Source organism: Mixophyes fleayi, chromosome 4, assembly GCF_038048845.1.
Source record: "Mixophyes fleayi isolate aMixFle1 chromosome 4, aMixFle1.hap1, whole genome shotgun sequence".
NCBI lineage: Eukaryota > Metazoa > Chordata > Amphibia > Anura > Limnodynastidae > Mixophyes > Mixophyes fleayi.
Genome location: NC_134405.1, coordinates 275554077 through 275578291, shown reverse-complemented (window position 1 = coordinate 275578291; position 24215 = coordinate 275554077). Strand labels below are relative to the sequence as shown.

The 24215-nt window shown below is 41.6% G+C and overlaps 1 protein-coding gene across 2 annotated transcripts in view; it reads left to right on the top strand.

Annotated features, from left to right (window-relative positions):
• LOC142152768 (electrogenic sodium bicarbonate cotransporter 1-like) overlaps positions 1 to 24215 on the top strand; it is a 351181-nt gene that overhangs the window by 63999 nt on the left and 262967 nt on the right. For both annotated transcript variants that reach the window (XM_075209752.1, XM_075209753.1), the window contains exon 3: positions 22768 to 22917. In XM_075209752.1, coding sequence (XP_075065853.1) covers positions 22768 to 22917 — 150 coding nt within the window. The remainder of the gene's footprint in view (positions 1 to 22767; positions 22918 to 24215) is intronic.

Genomic DNA, 24215 nt, shown 5'->3' with positions numbered 1-24215 from the left:
TCAGCAGAGCGCTGGCAACTATTACGCACCATGCACCTTAGCAGTCGTTGACCACGCTCTGTGATTTTACATGGTCTTCCATTTCCTGGCTAAGTTGCTGTTGTTCCTAAACACTTCCACTTTCTAATAATATCACTTACAGTCGACCATGAAATATCCAGCAGGGGTGAAGTTTCACGAACCGACTTATTGCTAAGGTGGCATCTTATCACAACACCATGCTTAAAGTCACTGAGCGCTTCACACTGACCCATTTTGTGTCATAAATGTTTCCAAATGGAGACTGAATGGCTAGGTGCTTGATTTTATGCAACTCTGGCAATGGGTCTGATTTGAAACACCTCAATTCAATAATTGACAGGTGTGGCGAAATACATTTGCCCATCTAGTGTATACAGTATGTGTGTCATTGTGTATTTATGAAAGTCTACATTATCCTTGCATATGCTTGTATCATCATGTATTATAAGCAAATATAACGAGTGCTGAGTGTGTCAGTTCTCAGCAACTAGACATACACTGAGTTAAGGATATCTAAAAACTTTGCAATATTAAATATAAAAATAAGTTTAAATAATAAAAATAACACCAACATAAAAATAGTGGTTCATCGCTCCTCTATATCTCTCTTCAATAGCTGCTGTCCCTGCTCGCTATTGCAGTGGGCATGTGGCTCTGTTACAGATTTAAAGGGACATTCACATGACCACTGATATCAGCAAGCCTGCCCAATTTGAATGTTAGTGTATTTAAACCTACTTTGGGCACAGATCTGTGCCTGAGTATTAGACTCCTATCTTTGCTCTAACCAGGGTCAGGTTGAGCTGGAGGGCATGGGGGCATCTGCCCCCGGGCCAGTCCCATAGTTGGCTACCTTGGACTGGGCCACTCTGCCATCTGCATTTTTTTTCTTTAAAATGTTCCTAATAGGCAGCTAAGTCGAGTCTTTACATTTCTTTTTGTAGCTGATTTATGGGATTTTGGCAAGTGCTATCTGACCGTATTATTGATGAGATGGCTTTTTGGTAGCTCCTGACTTCATTGGATGACAATATTACGTTCTGCATATTACGCTCTGAGTGGACAGCCACTTTAGCGTGAGCATGCAAGCGAAGGAACTGTCTCATTGTCTTACAGCCTTACTGTGGAGCCTATTCAAATGGGACTATCCTGCATTACCCCTAAGGAACACGAGAGAAGGTTCAAGAATAGCTTTTGTCTTTATTGTGCAAAATCAGTACATCTGCTGGGATCCTGTCCCAAACATCTGGGAAACTGCTCTTCCCATACATGCTTTGGAGACCCCATTTTCTTTGACAGCTATAGGTGGTAGTAGGATAGTACAGAGCACTATTTGGTAGTCCATGATTTCTTTAAATTTACAAGTATCTTTTACTTTGTCATTCCTGTGACCATCAATCATGTAGTCCTGAGACTTCTGTGTCGTTCTTATATTTTGCAAAATTAGATTGGCATTCCAGTGCCACTCACAGTGTCTACAAATGTTTTTTTTTCCCCTTTCTGCCTATTTGTGTCTTCCACATCTATGAAATCTGTTATATCTCTACTATATGCATCTTTTTTCGATGTGTTCTACAAGCAAAAAGCAGAAACGTTATCTCCCCAATGTAAGTGGGATAGATCTACGTGAATGAACTCTCCCTCATGGGGAGAGTTCAACTCTCCTGCTGTGTTTATCCACTATCCTTCCCCGAAACTAAGGCCATGTCTGACTACATGTAGGAGAATTTGGAGCAAGACCGTATCCATAAATTCAATTATCCTGCAGAGGCTGAATTTTTCTTAGTCAATAGGAAGAACAGGGGTTTGCACACCTGCATAGACTTCAGGCGTCTGAACGTCATCACTGTCAGCAATCAATATCCTCTTCCTTTTAAATCTGAATTAATTGATCACGTCAAAGGTGCTTTGATCTTTTCTAAATTAGATCTGAAATGTGCCAACATTTTTATTTGCATTAAGGAAGGAGACGAATCGAAGGACATCTTCCATACTAGGGACTGGCACTGCAAGTATCTTTCAAAATTTTGTAAATAAGATCTTTTGAAAAGTTTTATACCAGTTTGTTGTAGTATACTTAGATGATATCTTAATAATCTTTTCTCATAATGTCAAGACACATAGGCAACATCAACTACCCTTTACGATATATTGTTTTTGGGTTTAGTCTCCAGATGGATTCTGCAAAAGATATAAACAATCCAGAATCCCAATCAATAGAATATACTAAAAACAGAAACTAGACAGCCCAAACAAATGGGTCTACAGAGAGTCTAACTTAGTTATGTGTGTAAATTCAAGGCAAAAATCAAGAGAACCGCTATTTTAAATTTCTACAATTTATTGATCATTAATACATTATATTTAATAAAAACGGCAATCATTAAAAACAAAACAAAATAAAAGTACAAACTGACAATATAAATAATGTAAGCTTCACAATCTGGAAGTTTTATAAGACTGTATTACATGGCACAACAATAAATAAATATGTAAGAATCTAAACTTTTCACCACTAAAAGTAGTAAATACGTGCTTGTGTTAGCAGAGAAAATAGAAGTATTGCCTCCTGTTGTTAATAAGAAGCCACAATTCCTCTCTTTGTTGTAATCAACAGTATCCGTCATATATATCAACATATACTTTGATAAATTAGCCAGTAGCTTAATAGTGATTAGGAAATCCGGATCCCTGTATATATTTATAATGAGGACAGTCTCTCTCGGTGGTAGGGAGTTTCACAATACTGACTACCCCGAAACAGAACAGAACAACATGAGGATTCCGAATGAAGAGTACACCAACCTGTGAAAAAAGGTACTTACCGGAATGCAGATGACATAAAATCATGACTACCTGTCTTGGCGACTAGAGAAAATGATGTCATGAGCAAACACGACTTGGCTTAAAGCGGCAATATCCAAATTACCACCAGGCTAATGAGGAGTGGCTAAATTCCATCATTTACAACCTCCTTTAGTCCGTGCCTCCAGTATTAGTGGTGCACACCTTAATTCTGTCTGGACAGAAACCAGGGGCGGATCTAGACATTTGTCCTACCCGGGGCGATCTTAGGGGGAAGGGGGCGATTTAGGCCCCGCCCCTTTCTTATTTTTAAGGCTGCCGGCGGCTGCACAGTATGTGCAGGTCCGTTCGGCAGTGGCAGTGTGCTGCCCCACTGCTCTGATTGTGTTTAAAACACAATCAGAGCAGCCTGGCAGCACACTGTCACTGCCTAAAGGACCTGCACAGTGTGCAGCTGTCGGCAGCGAGCCCCTGCTAGGGGGGGGGGGGGCGATCCCCCCTGGATCCGCCACTGACAGAAACCAACAGTGTGTTTACAATAGTTCCATGTGTAGGGCGATATCCACTGACAGCTTTTAGAGTGAGATATGTTCTTAATCACGCTGTTAGAGTCCTCAGTATAATATGCTAGTCTCAAAACAGGTGACGCGTTTCGTCTACTCTTTGTAGGCTTTTTCATAACAATCCACTGGAGATGACTTTACAAATAAAGAAACCATCACAGACAACGAAAAACCTAGTTCCTGTATGCAGGAACACACGATGCATAATACGAAAGAAACATGCAATGTTTATTTATAACCTAGGGACTTTCTCACTGACAGCATGGGAATGCCCCTAGGTTATAAATAGACCTTACGTCTTTCATATTTCATTATGCGGCGTGTGTTCCTACATACAGGAACTAAGGTTTCGTCGTTTGTAATGGTTTCATTTTTTGCAAAGTCATTTCCAGTGGATTGTTTGGGGTTCCTCAAGCTTCAAGAAGAGAATATTTTTTTTTCCTTCACCAGTGAAATATTTTTGGGGGGTTGTCACGAACACGCTCCCAACTAACGTAACTTTGGGGTGTTCGCTGTATGAGGTTACACACGATTTCAGCTCGCAGTCTCTATCTATTACACATTTTAAAGACCTATGGAATTGCCCCCAAACACACCCCCAGACACTTCAGGTTTGCCACCACCTATTCAATACGAGCAATAGGACCCCAATACACTGTGCCACATTGGCACGCAGGCTTCTAGCTATTCACAGACTAGCAAGACCCACACCAGCACACACAGGGTTAACTCTTCACACCTCCAGACTGTTACACAAATGTAAATGCAAGCACACACAGCTTGTTAATCAAATGTATCAACAATTTACACACTGGCATTCCAAGTGTTAACTTGGTCGAGCAATCTCTTCTAATAGGCTAATGAATTTGTTTAAAGCAATAAGGACAGAACTATTAAATTTTCGATTTAATATAGAAAAAGTACAATGCTTACAGAAAATAAAAAAACAGTTAGATAAAGATTTGACATACAAATAAAAAACGACAGTTATAAAAACAAAAGGGATAACAGTACAGAGCATAATTTACTTATAATCTGTATGCCTGGGGGTAGGCAGAAAAGATGGACAGTCCTTCAATTAGATTGATTTCACAAGAAGCTGACAGTTTCAAAACACAGGTTTTTAAGCAAAATGAAATGGGAGGGTCTTCACAGGGGGAGTGTTTAATGCTATTAGGGGGCAAGGATGTCCCCTGGGTGTCACTATACTTTGCTCCCAAATATTCCCAAAGTCTTGACCTGTGGGTAATTCTTCACAGATATATCTCAGAGAAATAACTCCCCCTTCAATAAACTGGTCATAATCTCCTGCACATTTAAATACCAAACATGATGGAAATATGACAATGTGACATACCTTTTCCAAAGATATCTGATTTTAGCTGTTCACGGATACCTCCCATACCTGTCATTCACAACCCTGGTGTGATTTCTGCTCCTCAGTATGGAGTGACACTGAGATTTTCCAAAAAATGAGCTATGTAGACATTTTCCTTTGAAACCCATATTTCCATATATCTTTATAGGCAGTCTTCAAACGATATCCTTGTCTACAAGGCTCTCACCTAGGCATATGGATCTGTCAATTACATTTTGTGGTTCCTGGTATTTACAATACCTATTGAAAGGAAGTCAATTAAGTGGAATACAGGATCAAGAACAATGGATGTCTTTGATCTGCATATCTTAATCAGGTCTCCTCAAAACAGGGTTTGCTTAACTTAATTACCCCCTACTGGGCTAAAGGTTTTCCTTTTAAAAACATTTGGTCACCCAGTTATCTGAGTTGAAAATCAGGTTCACTTATGTATCCATTCAAAGTTTTATTTGGGTCCTGATATTCAATATTCTATTTCAGCATATCAGATTTATGCTCTCATCCTGACAGAGGTGTTAAGTATTATGAACAACTCCAAGACATTGGATGCGATCATTTTTGGACATCTACAGGACCTGTTATGTATTTATTATGGACACAAGGCTATTGGATTAAGTGTCAAATACTAAAATTAGAGATGCTCTGGCTCGGTTCCATGAGAAACGAGCACACCCGAACTTCGCTGATCCGAGTACCAAGCCGAGCCAGCTCAGTACTTTTGTGCGCCCTCGGAATTGAAAATGAGGCACAACGTCATCGTTACATTGTTGATCTTGCAAATTTTGGATTCTATAAGTATCGCCCTCCATGGCGATCCAGTGCCATTTCACAGAGGGACACAGAAGGGGTAGCACGGTTCTTGGCAGTCTCTAGTGCATGTGGGCAGAGTCATAGCTAGAAAAGAAAGAGGAGGGGCAGCAATTTTCTTCAAAGTCTCCAGTGACTTTCAGGAGAGCTCCATTGCTAATGATCATTGCTGAAATAGAAATAACAGGGGTGGCAGTCTTGGTCTAAATCACGTCTAAGTCATGTTGTACTATGTTATATAGCTCACACACAAGCAAAAGAGCTCCATTGCTCCATTGCCAATTGTCATTGGTGAAATATAAATAATAGGGCTGGCAGTCTTGGTCTAAATCTGCAGTCAAACTGTACTGTGTTATTGTTAGGCGCCGTCCCCGCACTCACCATCGGTGGCAGGGATGGACGCCTTCCTCTGCCGGCAGCGCTGTCCGTTGCTAGGCAGCTGGACACCGTCCTCCATCCTCAGGATTGCCGTGCGCATGTGTGTCTGTTCATGTCTCAATTTCCTAGCAACAAGATGCTTCTCTACACTTCCTGTCAATGTTCCAGCCTGTTTCCCTGCTCTGTGATTGACCTCCTGTGTACCGACCCCGCTATCCCAGGTTCTCTTCTGGATCTCCCTTTAGCCTGATTGCTCCTACTGTATCTGACCTTTGGCTTACTGACTCCGATTTGCCTTAGCCTTTGATACCACGTTTGCCAGTACAGTTTGACCTCTGCCTGCACGACCACGTCGTTCACCATCCACTCCGCTGATAGCTAACTTGGTGGGATGTGACCTGCACATCCCTTGCAGCAAACTCCCTTGCGGGGGTCTCTGGTGAAGACCAGGGATGTGTTTAGACTCCACGCCTCCTAGCTTAGCAGCGCAAATATCAGTAAGTGGCCTTCAGTCCCTGTGACTTGTGAAAGTTATATAGCCAACACACAAACAGGAGAGCTCCATTGCTAATTGTCATTGCTGAAAATAAATACTAGGGCTGGCAGTTTTGGTCTAAATCTGCAGTCACATTGTACGGTGTTATATAGCTCACACACAAACAGGATAGTTCCATTGCTCCAATGCTAATTGTCATTGCTGAATTAGAAATACTAGGGCTGGCAGTTTTGGTCTAAATCTGCAGTCACATTGTACGGTGTTATATAGCTCACACACAAACAGGATAGTTCCATTGCTCCAATGCTAATTGTCATTGCTGAATTAGAAATACTAGGGCTGGCAGTTTTGGTCTAAATCTGCAGTCACATTGTACTGTTTTATCAAAATGGATTCACAGCCGTACACAGAAGACCAGGAGCACCAAACAGCTGCTGGCACCAGTCATGATGATAGTAATCCAACTATGTCATCTGCTAAAACCTATGTTAAAGTGCATAGTGTTTTTAAGTCAGGGAAGCAAAAATGTAAAGAAACACCTGAAAAAAAGACCTGTAATCCAGGCAGAAAAAAATAAAATTGACAACATGCAATTCTACACACGTAGTGGCAAGGAAATAATGAGGCCTTCGCCTTTCTCCTTTCTCTATGAGTGCTAGTTCTGCAAATGTCACCAAGGCATCTTCTTTTAAGCTCAGTCATGACCAAGCAAGACCTTGTCATTCTGGCTCAAAAAGTGGCTCAAAAAGTGGTGCCCAAAACCTTTTACATGTAAAAGCCGAACTGGAAGAAAACACTAAGGCATTAGAGGAAAATGTATGTTCAGATTCAGAAAATACACAAATTCCTGAAGAGAGTCTATTCGAAAGTGCTATGTGTAAGCCTGACCTTTCTGATGGTGTACCCATAAAGAAGGCCCCTTTCAGCATTTCTGCAGATGTGTGCCTGAACAGCCCAAGTGTAGCCGACGATACACAAGGATGCCACTTTGGAATTGCAACAGCATGAGGGGGATATTTGTGCAGCTGACGAGGTCGCTAATGAGGATGTTGATGAGGATGATGTTGTTTGTGTATGTCCTGCACCAGTGGAAGCCATTCTTGCATGTGATAAGAAGAAGTTGCTAGATGGTTAAGGTCCCTACCTCTACTGACTGTGGCTTTACAAACGCAATAAATGGCTTGACAACTGTTGTCAGGATTTGTGTAAAAATGATTCCACACATAAGAGGTGGATTGTTTGGTATAAGACCAAACAATACACCTCCTATGTGTGGAATCATTTTTACACAAATCCTGACAACAGTTGTCAAGCCATTTATTGCGTTTGTAAAGCCACAGTCAGTAGAGGTAGGGACCTTAACCATCTAGCAACTTCATCGATGTTATTCCCTTCGAAGCGAGGTCATGGCAAGCTGTTGAGAAAATCAGAAACATATGCTAAAAAAAAACAGCAAGCAGTCCAAAATCAGCTAGATTCCTTCTCTCAGCTAGATTCCGACACCTGCAATCTACACCCACATTACCGTCCTCATCAATATCCTCAGTAGCGATCGGAGTTAGTCCTGCATCCAAGTTGCTAAGGCGAGATGACTCCCCCACTAGCCTGGATTCCTCAGAAGAAATTTTAAGCGTTAGTCCCACTGCTGCTGCTGCTGGGGGTGGATCTTTATCCCAGAAGCAGACCAAGAATACGACTACTAGTAGTTTACAAAAATTGACTGTTAAACAATCCTTTGCAAAAGGAAGCAAGTATGAAAGCTGTCACCTAGTCGCAAAGCGCATCACAGATGCCATGGTGGCTAGGCTAGTATTAGATTTGCATCCAATATCCACTATTATTGCAGCTGATTTTAGACAATTACTTGTCTTGTGTCCCCATTTCCAAATTCCATCATGATACCATTTTACTAGAAAAATTATTCATCACCTCTACCAGAAGGTTCGTAAAAATGTAACAATTGAGCTACAAAATGCCTCTCTACCCATTGTACACTTAACCACAGATATGTGGACAAGTGTAACTGGGCAAACTAAAGATTATATGACTATGACAGCCCACTGGGTTGGTGATTCGCCTTCACCAGCAGGAACAGCAGCAGCATGTACCCAAGTAGGTCACATTTTTTCAGAGGCAGGCTGATCTGTGTGTCACCGGCTTCACTAAGAGGCATACAGCTGACAATCTGTTACAAAACCTAAGGGATGTTATTGCAACATGGCTTATCCCGCTTGGACTCTCCTCAGAATATGTCATTTCTGATAACGCCACCAATATTGTTCAAGCATTACAGCTGAGCAAATTCCATCATATTCCCTGTTTTCCTCACGCAATCAACTTGGTGGTGCAGAGCTTTTTGAAAAATGACAAGGAGTTGCAGGAGATGCTGTCTGTGGCCCATATAATATCTGGACATTTCCAACATTCAGCAACAGCATGTAGGAGATTGCAGCAGCTACAAAAGCACTTCAATTTGCTCTGCCACCAACTGAAGCAAGAGGTGGTAACAAGGTGGAATTCCTCCCTATATATTCTTCTGAGGTTTGAGGAACAGCGAAAAGCCATCCATGCTTACTCTACAAGCTATGACATTGGGAAAGGAGGGGATATGTATTTTACTCAAGCGCAATGGAGAATACTTTCCATGTAGTGCAAGGTGCTGAAACCATTTGAAGTAGTCACCTGTGAAGTGAGTTCAGACACTGCTAGCTTGAGCCAAGTGATTCCCTTAATTAGACTTTTGGAAAACAGCATGAGAAACTGAAGGAGGAGATGGAACAAAGCAATTACACCAAGTATGTCAGACTTGTAGATCAAGTACTTTATTCGCTTCACCAGGATCCAAGAGTTATCAAAATCTTGAAATCTGATCACTGCATTTTGGCGACTGTGCTTGATCCTAAGTTTAAGAGCTATGTCTTCTCTTTGTTTCCAACTGACCCAGATCTCAAGAGATGCAGATGACTCAGCACAACATTTGACATCTAGGGGTAAATGTAACAAAGTGCGAATTTGTCAGCGTATTAAAATCGCGGCAAGTTGCGGGTGTTAAACTTTAGTGAAAAAAACCAGAAATGTATCAAGGTGCGATTTTGACCAGATCTTCAAAATCGCTGGTCATCTCTGGCGATTTTCTGCGATGTAAACACTCCCGTGTTTAGCTAACTCTCCTGTTTTGTAACAGCGTGTTTTTTAACACATCACTGTCACACTGCCTGTCATACAGCTGCCGGAGCTCCAGCAGCTGTCAAAATGTTAAAGAACAGATAAAAGTAAAAAAAAAAAAAAAAAAGGGTGGGGTCCCCCCTCTATTCATGCTTAACCCTAGTGCTGCCTGGCTAGTGCTGGTCCCATGAAAATCGGGGAAAAATTTTGCGTGGGGTCCCCCCAGCCAGGTTGCCCAAAATAGTGTGGCCATGCTGCTGCTTGCATAACTACAAGCACCAGCATACCCACGGCAGCCAGGGCATGTTGGCACTTAGAGAACCACAAGTGCCAACATGCCCTGACATCCCTGGCTTGCTTGGACCTGTAGTTCCACAAAAAAATGTTAAATAAACCACAACACCCTGATAAATACCACATACCTTTATGAAAAATAAAAAACCCACAATAAACACACTAACCACCCTCATTTACACCACATGTATTTAATAAAAATAATAACACCCCAAATACTCACCAAAGATGTCTTCTTTCTGGTCCAAATGTCCACCTTGCCCCAGTCCCAAAGTATTTGTACCCTCCAAAAGTTTATGGTTGAAAAATCTCTTCAGGACTTCGCCCAGAAGGGGCCCCTTGTTGCTAGAAGTCTTCATTGCTTCGGCCAGGAGGGCCCCATATTTGTACATTCAACGACACTTTATTGTTGCTTGAAGAAAAATCAGGAGCCGCCGCTAACACCTCCTACCTAGTAGGAGGTCCGGTACGCAATGAACTTACGTTCATTGCGCAAGCTCTATATACTGTATTATGTGATTTTCCCATGCTATTGGGGGAATCACCTGATACTGTAAATAGAGCTTACACAAGTAGCGTAGTTCATTGCGCATGCGCTGTTGACTGTTCTTCGAGTTACTCACTCTCAGTAGGATTTGGCTTCCTTTGGTCTGACTCACCTGTTGTCACTGCTACTGCCGTTTGTGAACCACCTGTTGCACCTGTACTCATCGCTGCTGCTCGGAATCACCACCTCCCGTTTAGCTAGCTCAATACCTCCAGTACCTCGCCATTGGGACTGCTGCTGTACAAACAACTCACTCGTTGCTTGAATAACCATGCACGGATCAGCTAAGTTCTATTCCTCCGTTACTTCCACATATTGAACTGTTATTTACGAACTTCTTGTTACACCTGTACTCATCGCTGCTCAGAATCACCACCTGCGGATCAACCAGTTCAACGTCTCTGCTCTTTCTACATTGGAACTACTGCTATGCCAGTAACTCACCTGCTATTCTGAATCACCATTCACGGATCAGCTAGCTTCTATTTCTTCGTTACATATATATATATATATATATATATATTGAACTGCCACTGTACCAGTAACTCACCTGTTGCTTTGAATCATCATCTACGGATCAGCTAAGTTATATACCATTACTACTTTTGTTCGAACTGCCGCTGTGTCAATGATTCTTTTGCTATGCTCTGAGTTATTATCTATGGATCAGCTAAGTTCTAATTTACCACTACCTTTGTCTGAACTGCTGCTGTATCAGCGACACACCTAATACAACTGCATCAGTATCTATCTGCAATTATCCTGACGTGTCATCTATACGTCTACTATCATATTTCAGCATTTCTATTACTTGTGTTACCACTGAGCCAAGGACTATTAGCTCGTGTATCCAGATTCTCTCTGACCACCTGTATCAACCCGTTGTGTTTAAAGCTCCACTATTTGCTCTGCCAGCATTCATTTAGGAGACCGCGACCTGTGGGATAGGAGCCGCAAAATCCATGCCCTCTTGCGGGGGTCACTGGTGAAAACCTCCTACCCATTAGACTCGGCACTCCTGAGAGAGTTCTATCTTGGCAGAGACAAGGGATCCACTAAATATTATTCAGAGTCGTGAGAACATAATCTTTTTTTTTTTTTTTCTTTAAATCTGGCTTTTACAACTGTGTCATGCTGCCGGGTTCGGCTGCTGTAATGCCACCAGACCAGGCGCAAGCACTTAGACCCCTTGCTGGTGTAGGAGATACGGTTGAAATCACTGCAGTTTTCAGTGCACTGGAAGCTGACTAGGACTAGGCTGACTAGCCTTCACAGGAACACCCTTACTGTAAGTTGCCTACTTTAATCCGCCTATTCTCCGTCTCGTTCACTCTCCTAAAACGTAGGCTGTAGTAAAGCTTTTTTTAAACCAAAAACTAGCCGGTTCTGTGCATATGCAGAACCATTTTGTTGTGGATACGTACCTTAATAACTCAGGCCCTATGTGTTGAATAGTTCCTCTTGAGACTGAGAAAATGTTCTTTAGGAATATTATCTTTCTAGGATTTCAGGTGGTTACTTTTATAATTAAAATAGTTGTTACAACTGGTCTTCTTTTGAAAGATCTCTGTAACAATATTATTGCTCACAAACAACAGGGTGATATCGATAGAGTTGATAAGTGAAAAACTAAATGTGCTAGTGAATTTCAGACCAAGGTACTGAAGTTGGATTAATAAACACAGACATAAAAGGCCATCATATGCTTAAAGCGCATCCCCTACCCCAAAAAAATGTTGTCAGCTCTAATGCTCATAGCCTAAAATAGTAGCAGCAAAGTCAGGGAGATAGTCTCATTGGTTCGCCCCAAAAAAGCCACTTGCAGGAATAGGACTATGGCAGGCTGGGCTAGTGATACTATAGCAGAGAAACCCACAGAATAGGGTCCCCTTGCCATAATGTCAACCAGCCCTAGCCTGTTCAGCAAGGGGAGAATCTGACCTGCAAAAATATGTGCCTAACCCCCAAAAACAGAAAACCGCCCATGCTGAAAGCACTAGGGTTTATCCCACACCTCTGGTATGGTGTATGTGGGGTAAAATAATTTATATTTTGTAGATTCACAACTGGTCCTAGCAAGCTGTGGCATGCCTAAAGTGTTGTGATATGATAGTGTCCGTCGAACTACAAGTACCAGCATACCCATGTCTGCAGGAACATGCTGACACATGTAGAACCTTTTGTGTCCATTGATGCCAGGTTTGAATGTAAGCTGCTGCGCACCAAAACTTCTGTACGAACCATCCTGTGGGGGCAGTTTTGGGATGTACACTGTTAAAGGATTTTCGTCTCCTTATGGGTTTCAATCTACTTAATATTCTGGCAAATGTATGTATGACCATTTAATACCGTTAAATATATGACTATTACCGTCAACCAACTCCTCGCAAAAGGTATTTCTAAATTAACCCAAGAAACATCAATCTTATATTCCGTTATATCGACAGACTTCAAGAATAACCACAAGATATAACTTCATTTAAAGTGTGTTGTATTATATTATAGAACAATAAACAGCGTAACAATATTTTACACAAAATATAGATTTTGTGCCATACATCATTCTTATTGCCTGTAATATACATATGTAATTGTGTGTGTGTTAACTAACTCTTGTCTAAAGGTGTAGCGTGTGTGTGTATGTTTTAAGCTATGTACATGTGAATGCATTGTGTAGTGAAGGGGGAGGGGAAGAATCCATACAGACAAGCATGCACACCTCACTCAAGTCCAACGGCCATTTTTAAACACATGGTTACAACCAGATCCATCTGCTCTACTTTCCCTTGAAACCAACACAGCCAACAAAACGTTATATTTAACAATCTGATCACTTCCTGAAACCAACACAAAACCACACAGGACTATGCATAACACCAATGCTTCCATGACCAAAGCTTAACCAATACAGAACCACAATGTTAAAAGTTCAGCACTGCACTGTAAAAGTCACAATGAGGGTAAAGTGGGACGATACAGCCTTCTTAAAAGTGGCACTTGTATATGAAGCCCAACATGGGACAACGGGGAGCTGGCGAGGGCACCGAAGGACGAAAGGAATGTCCAGTTGTTTTCTCACCATATGAGATTGCAGTGTAGAGACAGAATTGTAGAACGACATTGTTAGCTGAAGGGAGTTTTGCAATCAGTACGGCAGTCAGAAGCCTTTCACACTGTATGTGTAGTAATATAATACAGTCAGGAGGTCCTGTGTGAATCTGTTTGGCATATATAGTCAGGCAGTCGATAGATTCAATCTGATAGGCAGCAGGTACAGGGTGAAATGCTCAGCCCAGAATCCCAGGCACAGCTACTAACAGTAAGTCCCAGTAATGAGGGCCAATATATCCCTCATTATGAAAGTAGAGGGCCAGGTCCTCAGAGGTTGCTGCCATGTTGTCCGTGTGGCCGATTAAAGTACTCTGCAGAGGGGGTGATATTGCGTGGGCTGACCTGTAAATGCAGCAGCAGGCTTCCTTGGACTGGGACACAATGTGATAACGGCTACTTCTATTCAGAAGTTCAGAACCACAGCTGTTCCAGTAAACACACTAGAGCAGTATTGAAGGTGCCGACCGGGTTACTGACTGCTCTGTAGCGGTGGAGTTAGTGGTGGCCGGGTGGAGATAGTTGTCTCTCGCCTATGCTGAGAAAGAATCGCGCTGACTGGAAGTGCAGCAAGAGGGTTGTAAGCGGCATGGCTGCCATACAGAATAGAGGCCTCAAGTATTGGATGCAGCTGTCGGAGTGCCGGTCGCTTCAGGCTAAGGTGAGGAAGTGGGTTCACTGCAGGTCAGCCAAGGAAATCTTGGAAGGTTGCTGTATGGTGTCGGGAGGGAGACAGCCCCAGAGTCAGCAATGGAGACAGACCACACACTTAGTATTATGGTTGCGGCTAGAACAGCAGGGTGCCATTCCGGGTCCAGAAAGGCTTTACAGGTGCCTGATTGTGTAGGCTACAGTTGAGAGTAGACTGCAGAGAGGCAAAATCAACTTAACCGAGTAAAAATGCTCTCTGGTTGCGGAGCTCTCTGAAATGGTGACCATCCAATATGGCGTCCAGGCCACGCCCCCTTTCCCGCAGATTTTTAACAGCTGTTAGAATAGGAAATATGATTTGTAACACCCTCTAGGCAAAACTTATTTATTTCAATGGGAAAGCATATTTATTTAAAAATAAAAGCACTGGATGAAAATATGCAAAGTATAACTCTTGTATGTCACTATCCTACTTAGTGATTTGCAACAGTTAAAGCAACTTTCAAAAACTGCAGTTTTGTATAGTGGGGTTCCTTCTCCCTGGGATCCTGATTTTTAATGCAAGCTGAACCTGAAGAAATCAGCTATCCATAAAACCCATTTTGCAGTATTTGCTGCATGTGAATATTGTCAGTAACACAGTCAAGCAATAGTATCATTCCCCTGACAAAATTTAAAGTTAACAGTCGACATAAATCACTAGATTTAAAATAGCAATACATTGGGTGGGAAAAATCAACCCTAGCAAAATCAGGGGACAAAAAGCATGGGGCCCGTCAGTTTTACTATTATCAGCGCCAGGCTTTGCCATCCTGGGCTGGTGGCGTTATAGCAGTGAAACGCGCAGCGTATGGTCCCCCTGGCATAATGCACCTGCAGGCCCAAACACTTAGTGGCAGTCTGGGCATTCTGGGACCTGTAGTGGACCAGGGAAGAAAAAAACATTTTTGCAATCAAATATTTATTACTACCACACACCCACCACCCAGGGGTGTGGGAAGAGCCATAGTGCAGTCAGCACAGGGATGGGCAAACGTAGGGGGAAGGGGGGTGGAATACAGCCCTGTGCTGACCATCCTGGGTCTGTTTCTTATAGATGCAATCCGCACATGTGAACTCAGTGCGCCGAAGGTATATATATACCTTGGGCTTTGTAAAAGTCTCATTATAGAGGCGAAATGCGTCAGTCAGTTATTACATCTTCTGAATATTTCTGTGATCGACCCGACAGATTTGGATTACAGCCAGTTCTTATATGTTCTGAATATTCCTGTGACCAATTCTACAGACCTGGAGTCCTGTGTGCGCACTGAGTTCCCATGTGTGGGTTGCATCTATAAGGAACACACCATCAGAGACTGAGACATGTTTTCGAGTATTCATTTATTATATCTCGGACTATTTATAACAGAGAGCTGCGGGGAGGCGAGGACCAGAGAGCCACAAAGCGGATAAACTACGAGGGAGATTGTGAGTACTAGCGAGGTTGATTAACCACCCATCCCTATATTCTCCAGGACAATTAATAGGCTCGCAAATCTGGATCAATCTTATCATTCATCTTTTACAGCTGCCTTCACATATGTGATCTCAGTGGTGTTAACACTTATAAGAAGATACTTTATGTATGATGTAGAGTAGGGACATTTAACAATTTATAGTTCGACACTCATATACATAAACAGGTCTGATTTTTCCATAAGGGTGATCCCATCTATATCATTTTTTATATACAGGAGGTTTTTGTCTATTGAGCTCATAATATCAACATTGTTTTTATTATTTAATATGAACTTTTGTATTAAATTACATTCACTTTTATATATTATTGGTTTCTGCCCTGGTTTTCTACCATACAACTTATCAATTGATCAATATCGTAGTGCTGTGTCCTTTTTGAGTGTTTGGAGTTTGTTGTCTTTTTGGGGATTAGCAATTGGCCCCTTGTTTCACAGCTGCTTTGACATATTTTTCTACATAATTTTATACAGCCTAGCACAGGATGTCTTTCCTTTTTTCATTTTAAATGTTGAAATTTTAACCTTTTCAACCTTATGAACATGTAGACATTATGGGCCAGATTCATTAAGAAAAGCAAGGCAAAAAAAGTACATTTTCTCCTGGATAAACCATATGTTACAATACAAGGGGTGCAAATTAGTTTATTAGTTTGCATGTAAGGTGAATACTGGCTGCTGTTTTATGTAGCACACAAATACTTGATAGCTTTATTTTCACACTGAAATTTAAAGTTGATCTAGGATATACCCTACCCCAACTATAAATCTGTCCCCACGTTTTAAATTTACCTCTCCTTCCAAATCAACATGGTTTTATCAAGGTGCAAAGTTACTCTCTTTTGTTTCTTTACATTCATTAGTGAATCAGGCCCTATGACTGTAGACATTTTAGTGTAGACATTTTGACTGTTGACTTCCATGTCCAATCTATGCGCAAAGTGTATACAAATGTTTATGGTGGTTTGCCTCACGCAGCAGAATGGCTATTCACATCCTTTCTATCACTGCCCACTGGAAGGTGTGCAAAAGGAGGGATGGAACAAGAAAACAAAAGGCAGAGGAAACCAAGGAACAGGACATTTCTAGCCCTGGTTCTGCTGCACCACTACCATTGGACTTTGAGTAGAGTGGTGCCCCTATGTTTCTATGTTTTCAAAGACAAAGCCCATTGGGTATTTCCTTTAATAAAATTACTTCCTAAGACTGATTGACTTTCTATGAGTGAGACACCATTATATTAAGATTATATAAAGCTTTGGAGGCCAGGTAATCAGACTTCAGTGAATAGACAAAATATATTGCTATAGATTAATGGGTAATACACTATTGTCCACAGCTAACTCCATGGCAAGCAAGTCCTTGCACATCTAGATATATGTTAATTAGGCAATTGTGTGTAGTCTCTGGTTCTATTGCCTAAATCAAATAACCTGACTTGGCTCTGTGATAAGTGAATGTTATTTAAAAAATACTATGTTATTATTTAATTGTATTAACATATGTTATATTGTGTGTGTATTGAAGTGATGTCATGTATTTGATGGGGGAAGCGAGTTAATCATAAAATGAAGAAGTTAAGTTTATGTTAAGGAGTAAGTAAATTCTAGAAAGCTGGAGTAAAGAACATTTGATGTAAGTGGGAGAGACGCTTGTCAGCACAGTTCCAGGGACTTCAGTGTTAGGGGAACGAAGCAGGAATCTAAGCTCCATTAGCACAGAGTGCCTTTGGTGACAGTGCTTTGTGTGAACCGACATCCCAAGTCGGGAGACACAGGGCTATTATCGACATTAAATAACAGAAGGGCCGCACCATGTTTTAAATTATGCTACCAAGGGCCTTGACTTCACATACTGTTATGGTCACTGAGGGCAACTATCAATCAGGATTAGTGCAGGCCTTCCTGAAGCGCGGAGTCTAATGGACCCCTTGGTCTTCAACAAGAACCGCCGCAAGGCAGGGTGGATTTTGACATTGGTAGTCCAGAGGTTGTGACTCCAGCGTAGCCCCCTGATGTAATAGAGGGTAGATGGACAGATGCAGCTGGATAAACAGGAGAGGTAATCCTGAACAGCAGAAAGGGTCTGTGTCCATAGGCAGTGTTAAGAGCGTTTTGTCGCTATCCAATAACGATTGTCGAATCTCGATTTGTGTTTCCAACACACAAATATTTATTCTCAAAAGGTAGCAGAATAATTCAAGCAAAATAATAATAAGTACAGCCGTTACTTATCGCAGGCGCTCTGGATCCAGCGAACAGTCATTCAATCCTGAAGTCTGTGGACAAGAAGTCTGTTCACTGGATGTGAGGCTCATGCTTATATGCAAACAGAAATGCAGTAAAACAATGCAGATGATGTGGCTTGCTTCTATTGGTCCAGGTTTAAGGAAGGTCCAGGGGGTTGTAGATCATAGGCTGGTTTAATCTAAGGAATCCAAAGGTGGGGGTCATCTCTCCAGGGGATGAGCTCTGTTCTTCCCGCCATAACTCCAATTACAACCAGTTCATTAGCATTTTACAGTCAGAATTATATTAAAGGTTTATACCCTAACATCAATAACTAGAGTATGCAATGTGCGATCTCTTCGCCGAATGCACCGGACAGCTGCTGATGTAAAGGGGATTAATATGATAACAAACATGACACATTTCCCTTAACCTGAACCATCAGTTTCACTAGTATGCATATACCTTCTTTATTAAACATGAATTCTACTATATTTCGACATAAATGACTATGTGTTGCAACTACAATTAGTGTGTACTATTTATAACTGTTTATGTTTGTGTGAATGTGTGTAAAAGTGTAGAAACTGTTTATTGCCACGTGTTGCGCTGGATACGCCCTTTTACGCCGTAGTGTGCTCTACGCATAATTTCAGACAAAGACAATCAAGTTTGCTCGATATTAATTGAAATCACTTTATCCAATTAGCTGACTTCAACAGCAGATACAGAGGTCGTGGTCAATATACATAGTAATCAAGTTCCAGAGGATGAAATAAAAGCAAGTCCATTTGTCTTAGCCGAATTAGTATACAGTAGTAGCCAAATTCGAAAGCAAGGTGTCAAAGGAATAAGCAAGGGTTAGTACAGAATCCAAAGCCAGGTCAATACATGGTATAGCAGGTAAGCAAACAGGATACCAAAGGGTTAAGGCAAAGGCAGGTCCAATTTGTCCAAAGCAAGAGGTCACTGTTCGTTACTTAGGCTGGCTGTTAACACAATCACCTAGCAAAGGCTATATGATAGAGGATCCCTTTTATAGTGACAATAGGCGCTTCTTGATGACCTCAGAAGGAAACTTTTAGTGTGAATGAATATAAAGTTCTGCACATGCTCAGAACTGCTGTGGATTGTTGCTAAGCAAGAAAGGAAGCCAGACCAGACTTCTGATGGTGGAGATCCTGGACAAGACAGGCAAATGCTGAAGACCTGTAACGGTGGGCAAGCCCTAGGAAACGGCTTGCCCTAATAGGGAAGTAGCGGCATGTCCGGACCATCAGCAGTGACAGGAAGGAGGTAAGTCAGTAATGAAGCCCATCGAAAGATGGCTCCAGGGATGATCAGGAATGGGAAGAGGATGCAACAGGCCATACGGAGTCTGTTTGGGGACCTTATTCTGAGCACAGACAAGGCAGAAACATACTCCCGAACTTCAGACTGCAGAGAAGGCCACCAGTAGCTACAGGATATTAACTCCTTGGTCTTCTTATTACCAGACTGACTAGCAAAATGAGAGGTGTGAATCCATTTGAGGAGTTTACCATGTAAGTAAGAAACCAAGAACCGCCGCAAGGCAGGATGGATTTTGCTGCCAGGAGTCAGCAGGTTGCGCCCCTCAGGGTAGCCCCCTGATGAGATAGAGAGTAGATGGATGGATGCAGCTGGATACACAGCAGAGGTAATTCAGAGCAGCAGAAGGAGTCTGTGTCCACAGGCAGTTACAGAGGTTGTGATCAATGTACTAATCCGGGTCGGATACACTCTGAGGTACGTGGTACCGAGGACAGTCCAGAAAGCGCTGTCAGTGAACAAGCTGGGTCGGATACACTATGAGGAATGCAGTGCTAAGGACAATCCAGAATGCGAGATCAGTGAACAAGCCAGGTCGCATACACAATGAAGAAAGCAGCCCAAGGATTAATCCAGGAAACATAGTCAAACAAGCCAGGAGATATTCACTAGGATCTGATAACTAGAATGCACGACTGGAGCCAGAAACAGGAGTTAGCAACCTGTTGTTCTGACACATACAGTCATGGCCAAAAGTTTTGAGAATGACACAAATATTATTTTTCACAAGGTCTGCTGCCTCGGTTTTTATGATGGCAATTTGCATATACTCCAGAATGTCATGAAGAGTAATCAGATGAATTGCAATTAATTTCCCTCTTTGTCCCTCTTTGCCATGACAAAGCACTTTATCCCAAAAACAACATTTCCACTGCATTTCAGCCCTGCCAAAAAAGTAGAAGCTGACATCAGGTCAGTGATTCTCTCGTTAACACAGGTGAGAGTGTGGATGAGGACAAGGCTGGAGATCACTCTGTCATGCTGATTGAGTTAGAATAACAGACTGGAAGCTTTAAAAGGAGGGTGGTGCTTGAAATCATAGTTCTTCCTCTGTTAACCATGGTTACCTGCAAGGAAACACGTACAGTCATCATTGCTTTTCACAAAAAGGCTTCACAGGCAAGGGTATTGCTGCTAGTAAGATTGCAACCAAATCAACAATTTATTGGATCATCAAGAACTTCGAGGAGAGAGGTTCAATAGTTGTGAAGAAGGCTTCAGGGTACTCAAACACGTCCAGCAAGTGCCAGGACTGTCTTCTAAAGTTGATTCATCTGCGGGATCGGGGCACCACCAGTGCAGAGCTTGTTTAGGAATGGCACCGAGTCGGCTCCGCAGCTGTGAGTGCATCTACACGCGCAATGAGGTGAAGACTTTTGGAGGATGGCCTGGTGTCAAGAAGGCCAGCAAAGAAGCCACTTCTCTTCAGGAAAAACATACGGAACAGACTCATATTCTGCAAAAGGTACATGGGTTGGGCTGCTGAGGACTGGGGTAAAGTCATTTTCTCTGATGTCCGGATAAGGAAAGGTGAACGCTACAATGAGTCCTGTGTTATGCCAACAGTAAAGCATCCTGAAACCATTCATGTGTGGGGTTTTTTCTCAGCCAAGGGAGTGGGCTCACTCACAATTTTGCCTAAGAACACAGCCATGAATAAAGAATGGTACCAAGACATCCTCCAATAGCAACTTCTCTCAACCATCCAAGAACAGTTTGGTGACGAACAATGCCTTTTCCAGCATGATGGAGCACCTTGCCTTAACACAAAAATGATAACCAAGTGGCTCAGGGATCAAAACATCGAAATTTTGGGTCCATGGCCAGTAAACTCCCAGGACCTTAATCCCATTGAGAACTTGTGGTCAATCCTCAAGAGGTGGGTGGACAAACAAAAACCCACAAATTCTGACAAACTCCTAGCATTGATTAGGCAGTATGTGGCCTAGAAGTTGATTGACAGCATGCCAGGGTGAATTGCAGTGGTCTTCAAAAAGAAGGGTCAACACTGCAAATATTGACTCTTTGCATACATTTTATGTAATTGTTAATGAAAGCCTTTGACACTTATGAAATGCTTGAAATTTTACTTCAGTATGCTATAGCAACATCTGACAAAAAGGTCTAAAAACACTGAAGCAGCAAACGCTGTGAAAATCAATACTTGTGTCATTCTCAAAACTTTTGGCCATGACTGTACAGTGTGTCACACTGGACCTAATAGTGCACAGAGTTTCAAATTCCCCGCCCAGAGTTACATGATCGCAGCACCAAGCAGAGAGTAAACAAGTGAATGCTGTGGTCAGGAGTGTGGAGCAGGTAAGTTCCTCACACATAGCCAGAGACACAGGATTGCCATCTCAAACACGCTGGTGCTCCACTGCCTAATATGCTAGTGCATAGTATATTTGGAAAGTTGCTGTTTTGCTGTGCCGTGTTAAAATACACTTTTAATACTAATAAAATGGTGTTGAACCTGCACCTGGTATCAGTCTGAATGAGCTAAAGGATCCTGTATTCTCACAATGAGTATGCTAGAAGCTCAATTAATGGAAATAACAGGGTCGGTAGATACAGAAGCTTCTACAAACATTGTAGAGTCTCATTGGACCGTTTAGATCTCCCAATCTAAGAAATTCAACAAAAAGTCTCCGCATTTGCGGTCTCTGTTATCTCATTCTGTGTGTCCACCTTAAGCATTGTGCTTTGGCTCATTACATATACCTGTTATTAATAAAATTTCTAGAGATACACTGTTGAAAGGCAGGTGTTACAGATAGAGATACTCAGGCTCGGTTTCCCGAGAACCGTACTTAGCAGCTTCGAGTCCCGAGCCGAGCCGACTCGGTACCATCGCGCTTTTTCGGATTTGAAAATGAGGCAAAACTTCATTGTGACGTCGTCGGATCTCGGATCTCTCAATTTTTGGATTCCTATTTAAGATCCAGCATAACTGCTGTGTGCCAATGTGTCCTAGGTGTGCTAGGAACTGCCGTGTGTTTGAGTTATTGCTCTGTCGCTTACCATCCAGCCAGGTCGCTGCAGTATTTGTCCGAAAGTGTTTGAAAATAATATTATGACCTGTGAGGTGGTCAAAATTTACTGCAAATGACTTGAAATTAGTGTTATTGAGGTTAATAGTAATGTAGGAACAAAAAAAAGAGCAAAATTATGTGATTTTAGCATATTTTAGGATTTTTTTCTAAAAAATCCAAAACCAAAACACACAAGGGTGGTTTTGCCAAAACCAAAACACAAAGCTAATCCAGAACCAAAACCAGTTCACGGGGGTCAGTGAGCATCTCTATTTACAGTTGAACTGTCATTTCCTTTGTCAATATCATTCTGTGCAGCCACTTTGCTTTACATATAGTGTATATGTATATATATATATATATATATATATATATATATATATATATATATATATATATATAAATGTGTTTTTTATTTTTCCAGAGCATGTTCTAAAACAAAGGATTCCCAGTAGCACAACAACACAGGAAGAAAATGATAAAATATTACATGTTCTTCTTCAAAACCATGTTCACCAGACAAAATCATCATACAGAAGTATATTTAAAGATGTAGTTGTATCTTCTTTTGGGGGTAAGTTTTGTTAGATATGATTGAACTGTACTGTAAACTGTTGCTGTATTAAAAAGGACCTTCAACCATTAGGCTGGCTTGGACGGGAAATACAATGAAATATCTGAGGTTGATGTCTTTGCTTGACTGTCAGAAAAGAAAGATACATTAATTGATTAAAATAGGACATATGGAACCTCATTTAGAAATATGCAATATCACAGTGTAAATACTGTTTTGTGAGATCATGTTGCAATAATGCCATGCTACGGTGGTGTAAAGGTTTGCATGTTGGGATGTTTGTTATGGAAGGAGTTGACCTCAGTGCAGATTAGGCATATAAATGCTACTACGTTTGCACCTACATGCTAAAATGATATTTCCTATTGTTGGAACAGATTAATTAAATGAGATAAAGGGGTGTAAAAGCTCATTTAGTTTAACCCTTTACAGGAGGAGCACAATCTGTTTCTCCATACAAAAGGACCTGATTTTTCCACCACATCTCAGGTTAGCAGAGAGCAAGGCCTTGTGCATTTCTTTCAATGCCACGTTTTCCACTTCTACATTTAAATTTTGCAGAAAGTACATCTCTAGATGCACTTACACCAATGCAATGATGACTTTCAAACATTCAATAGTGACACATATCCCCTCATTCTCTTGATTAATATTACATAAATTAACCTAAACAGCAGTATATCAGGGAGAACATGGTGAACTTAGGGTGGTCCTAATGTGATAGCAGATTAAACTTTCAACAAGGTCAGGGGCAGGCTGGGCTGTGGGGCAGGGAGGTATCTCTTCCCCTGGCCGTTCCCATAGTGGGCTACCTTGGGCTGAGTCACTGGGGCACCTGTATTTTTTCCCCATTAAAATAGGCTGCTGAGTTGAGTCTTGCCCCCCGGGCTAAAATTTGCCAGCCCCCCCTGCACAAGGTGCACTTTCAGATGGATCAGGAAGCCACCCACTAAGCTAGGTGCAGATTGATTTTACAGGGGCTGTACCAAGGACCTTATGATGTGCATGGCAGAGAAATAGGTGCACTTATGCATATACAGATACAGTGCGGTTCCATATTATTTTTGAGCATTATAGACTAAAAAATCCCATAATATGATAATAGAAACTGGCAAGTGCTCATTTATGATGCTTAAAAATGTTATAATGATAATTCTATATTGTTACTTGTATATATTTAATATTAACGTAAATTAATTAAGCAACAAACATTATACAGACTTTACTTTTATTCTTCTTCAAATAGTTTTACCATTCAAATTAAAGGATTATTTTTTAGGGGGTGGGGCAGAATACAT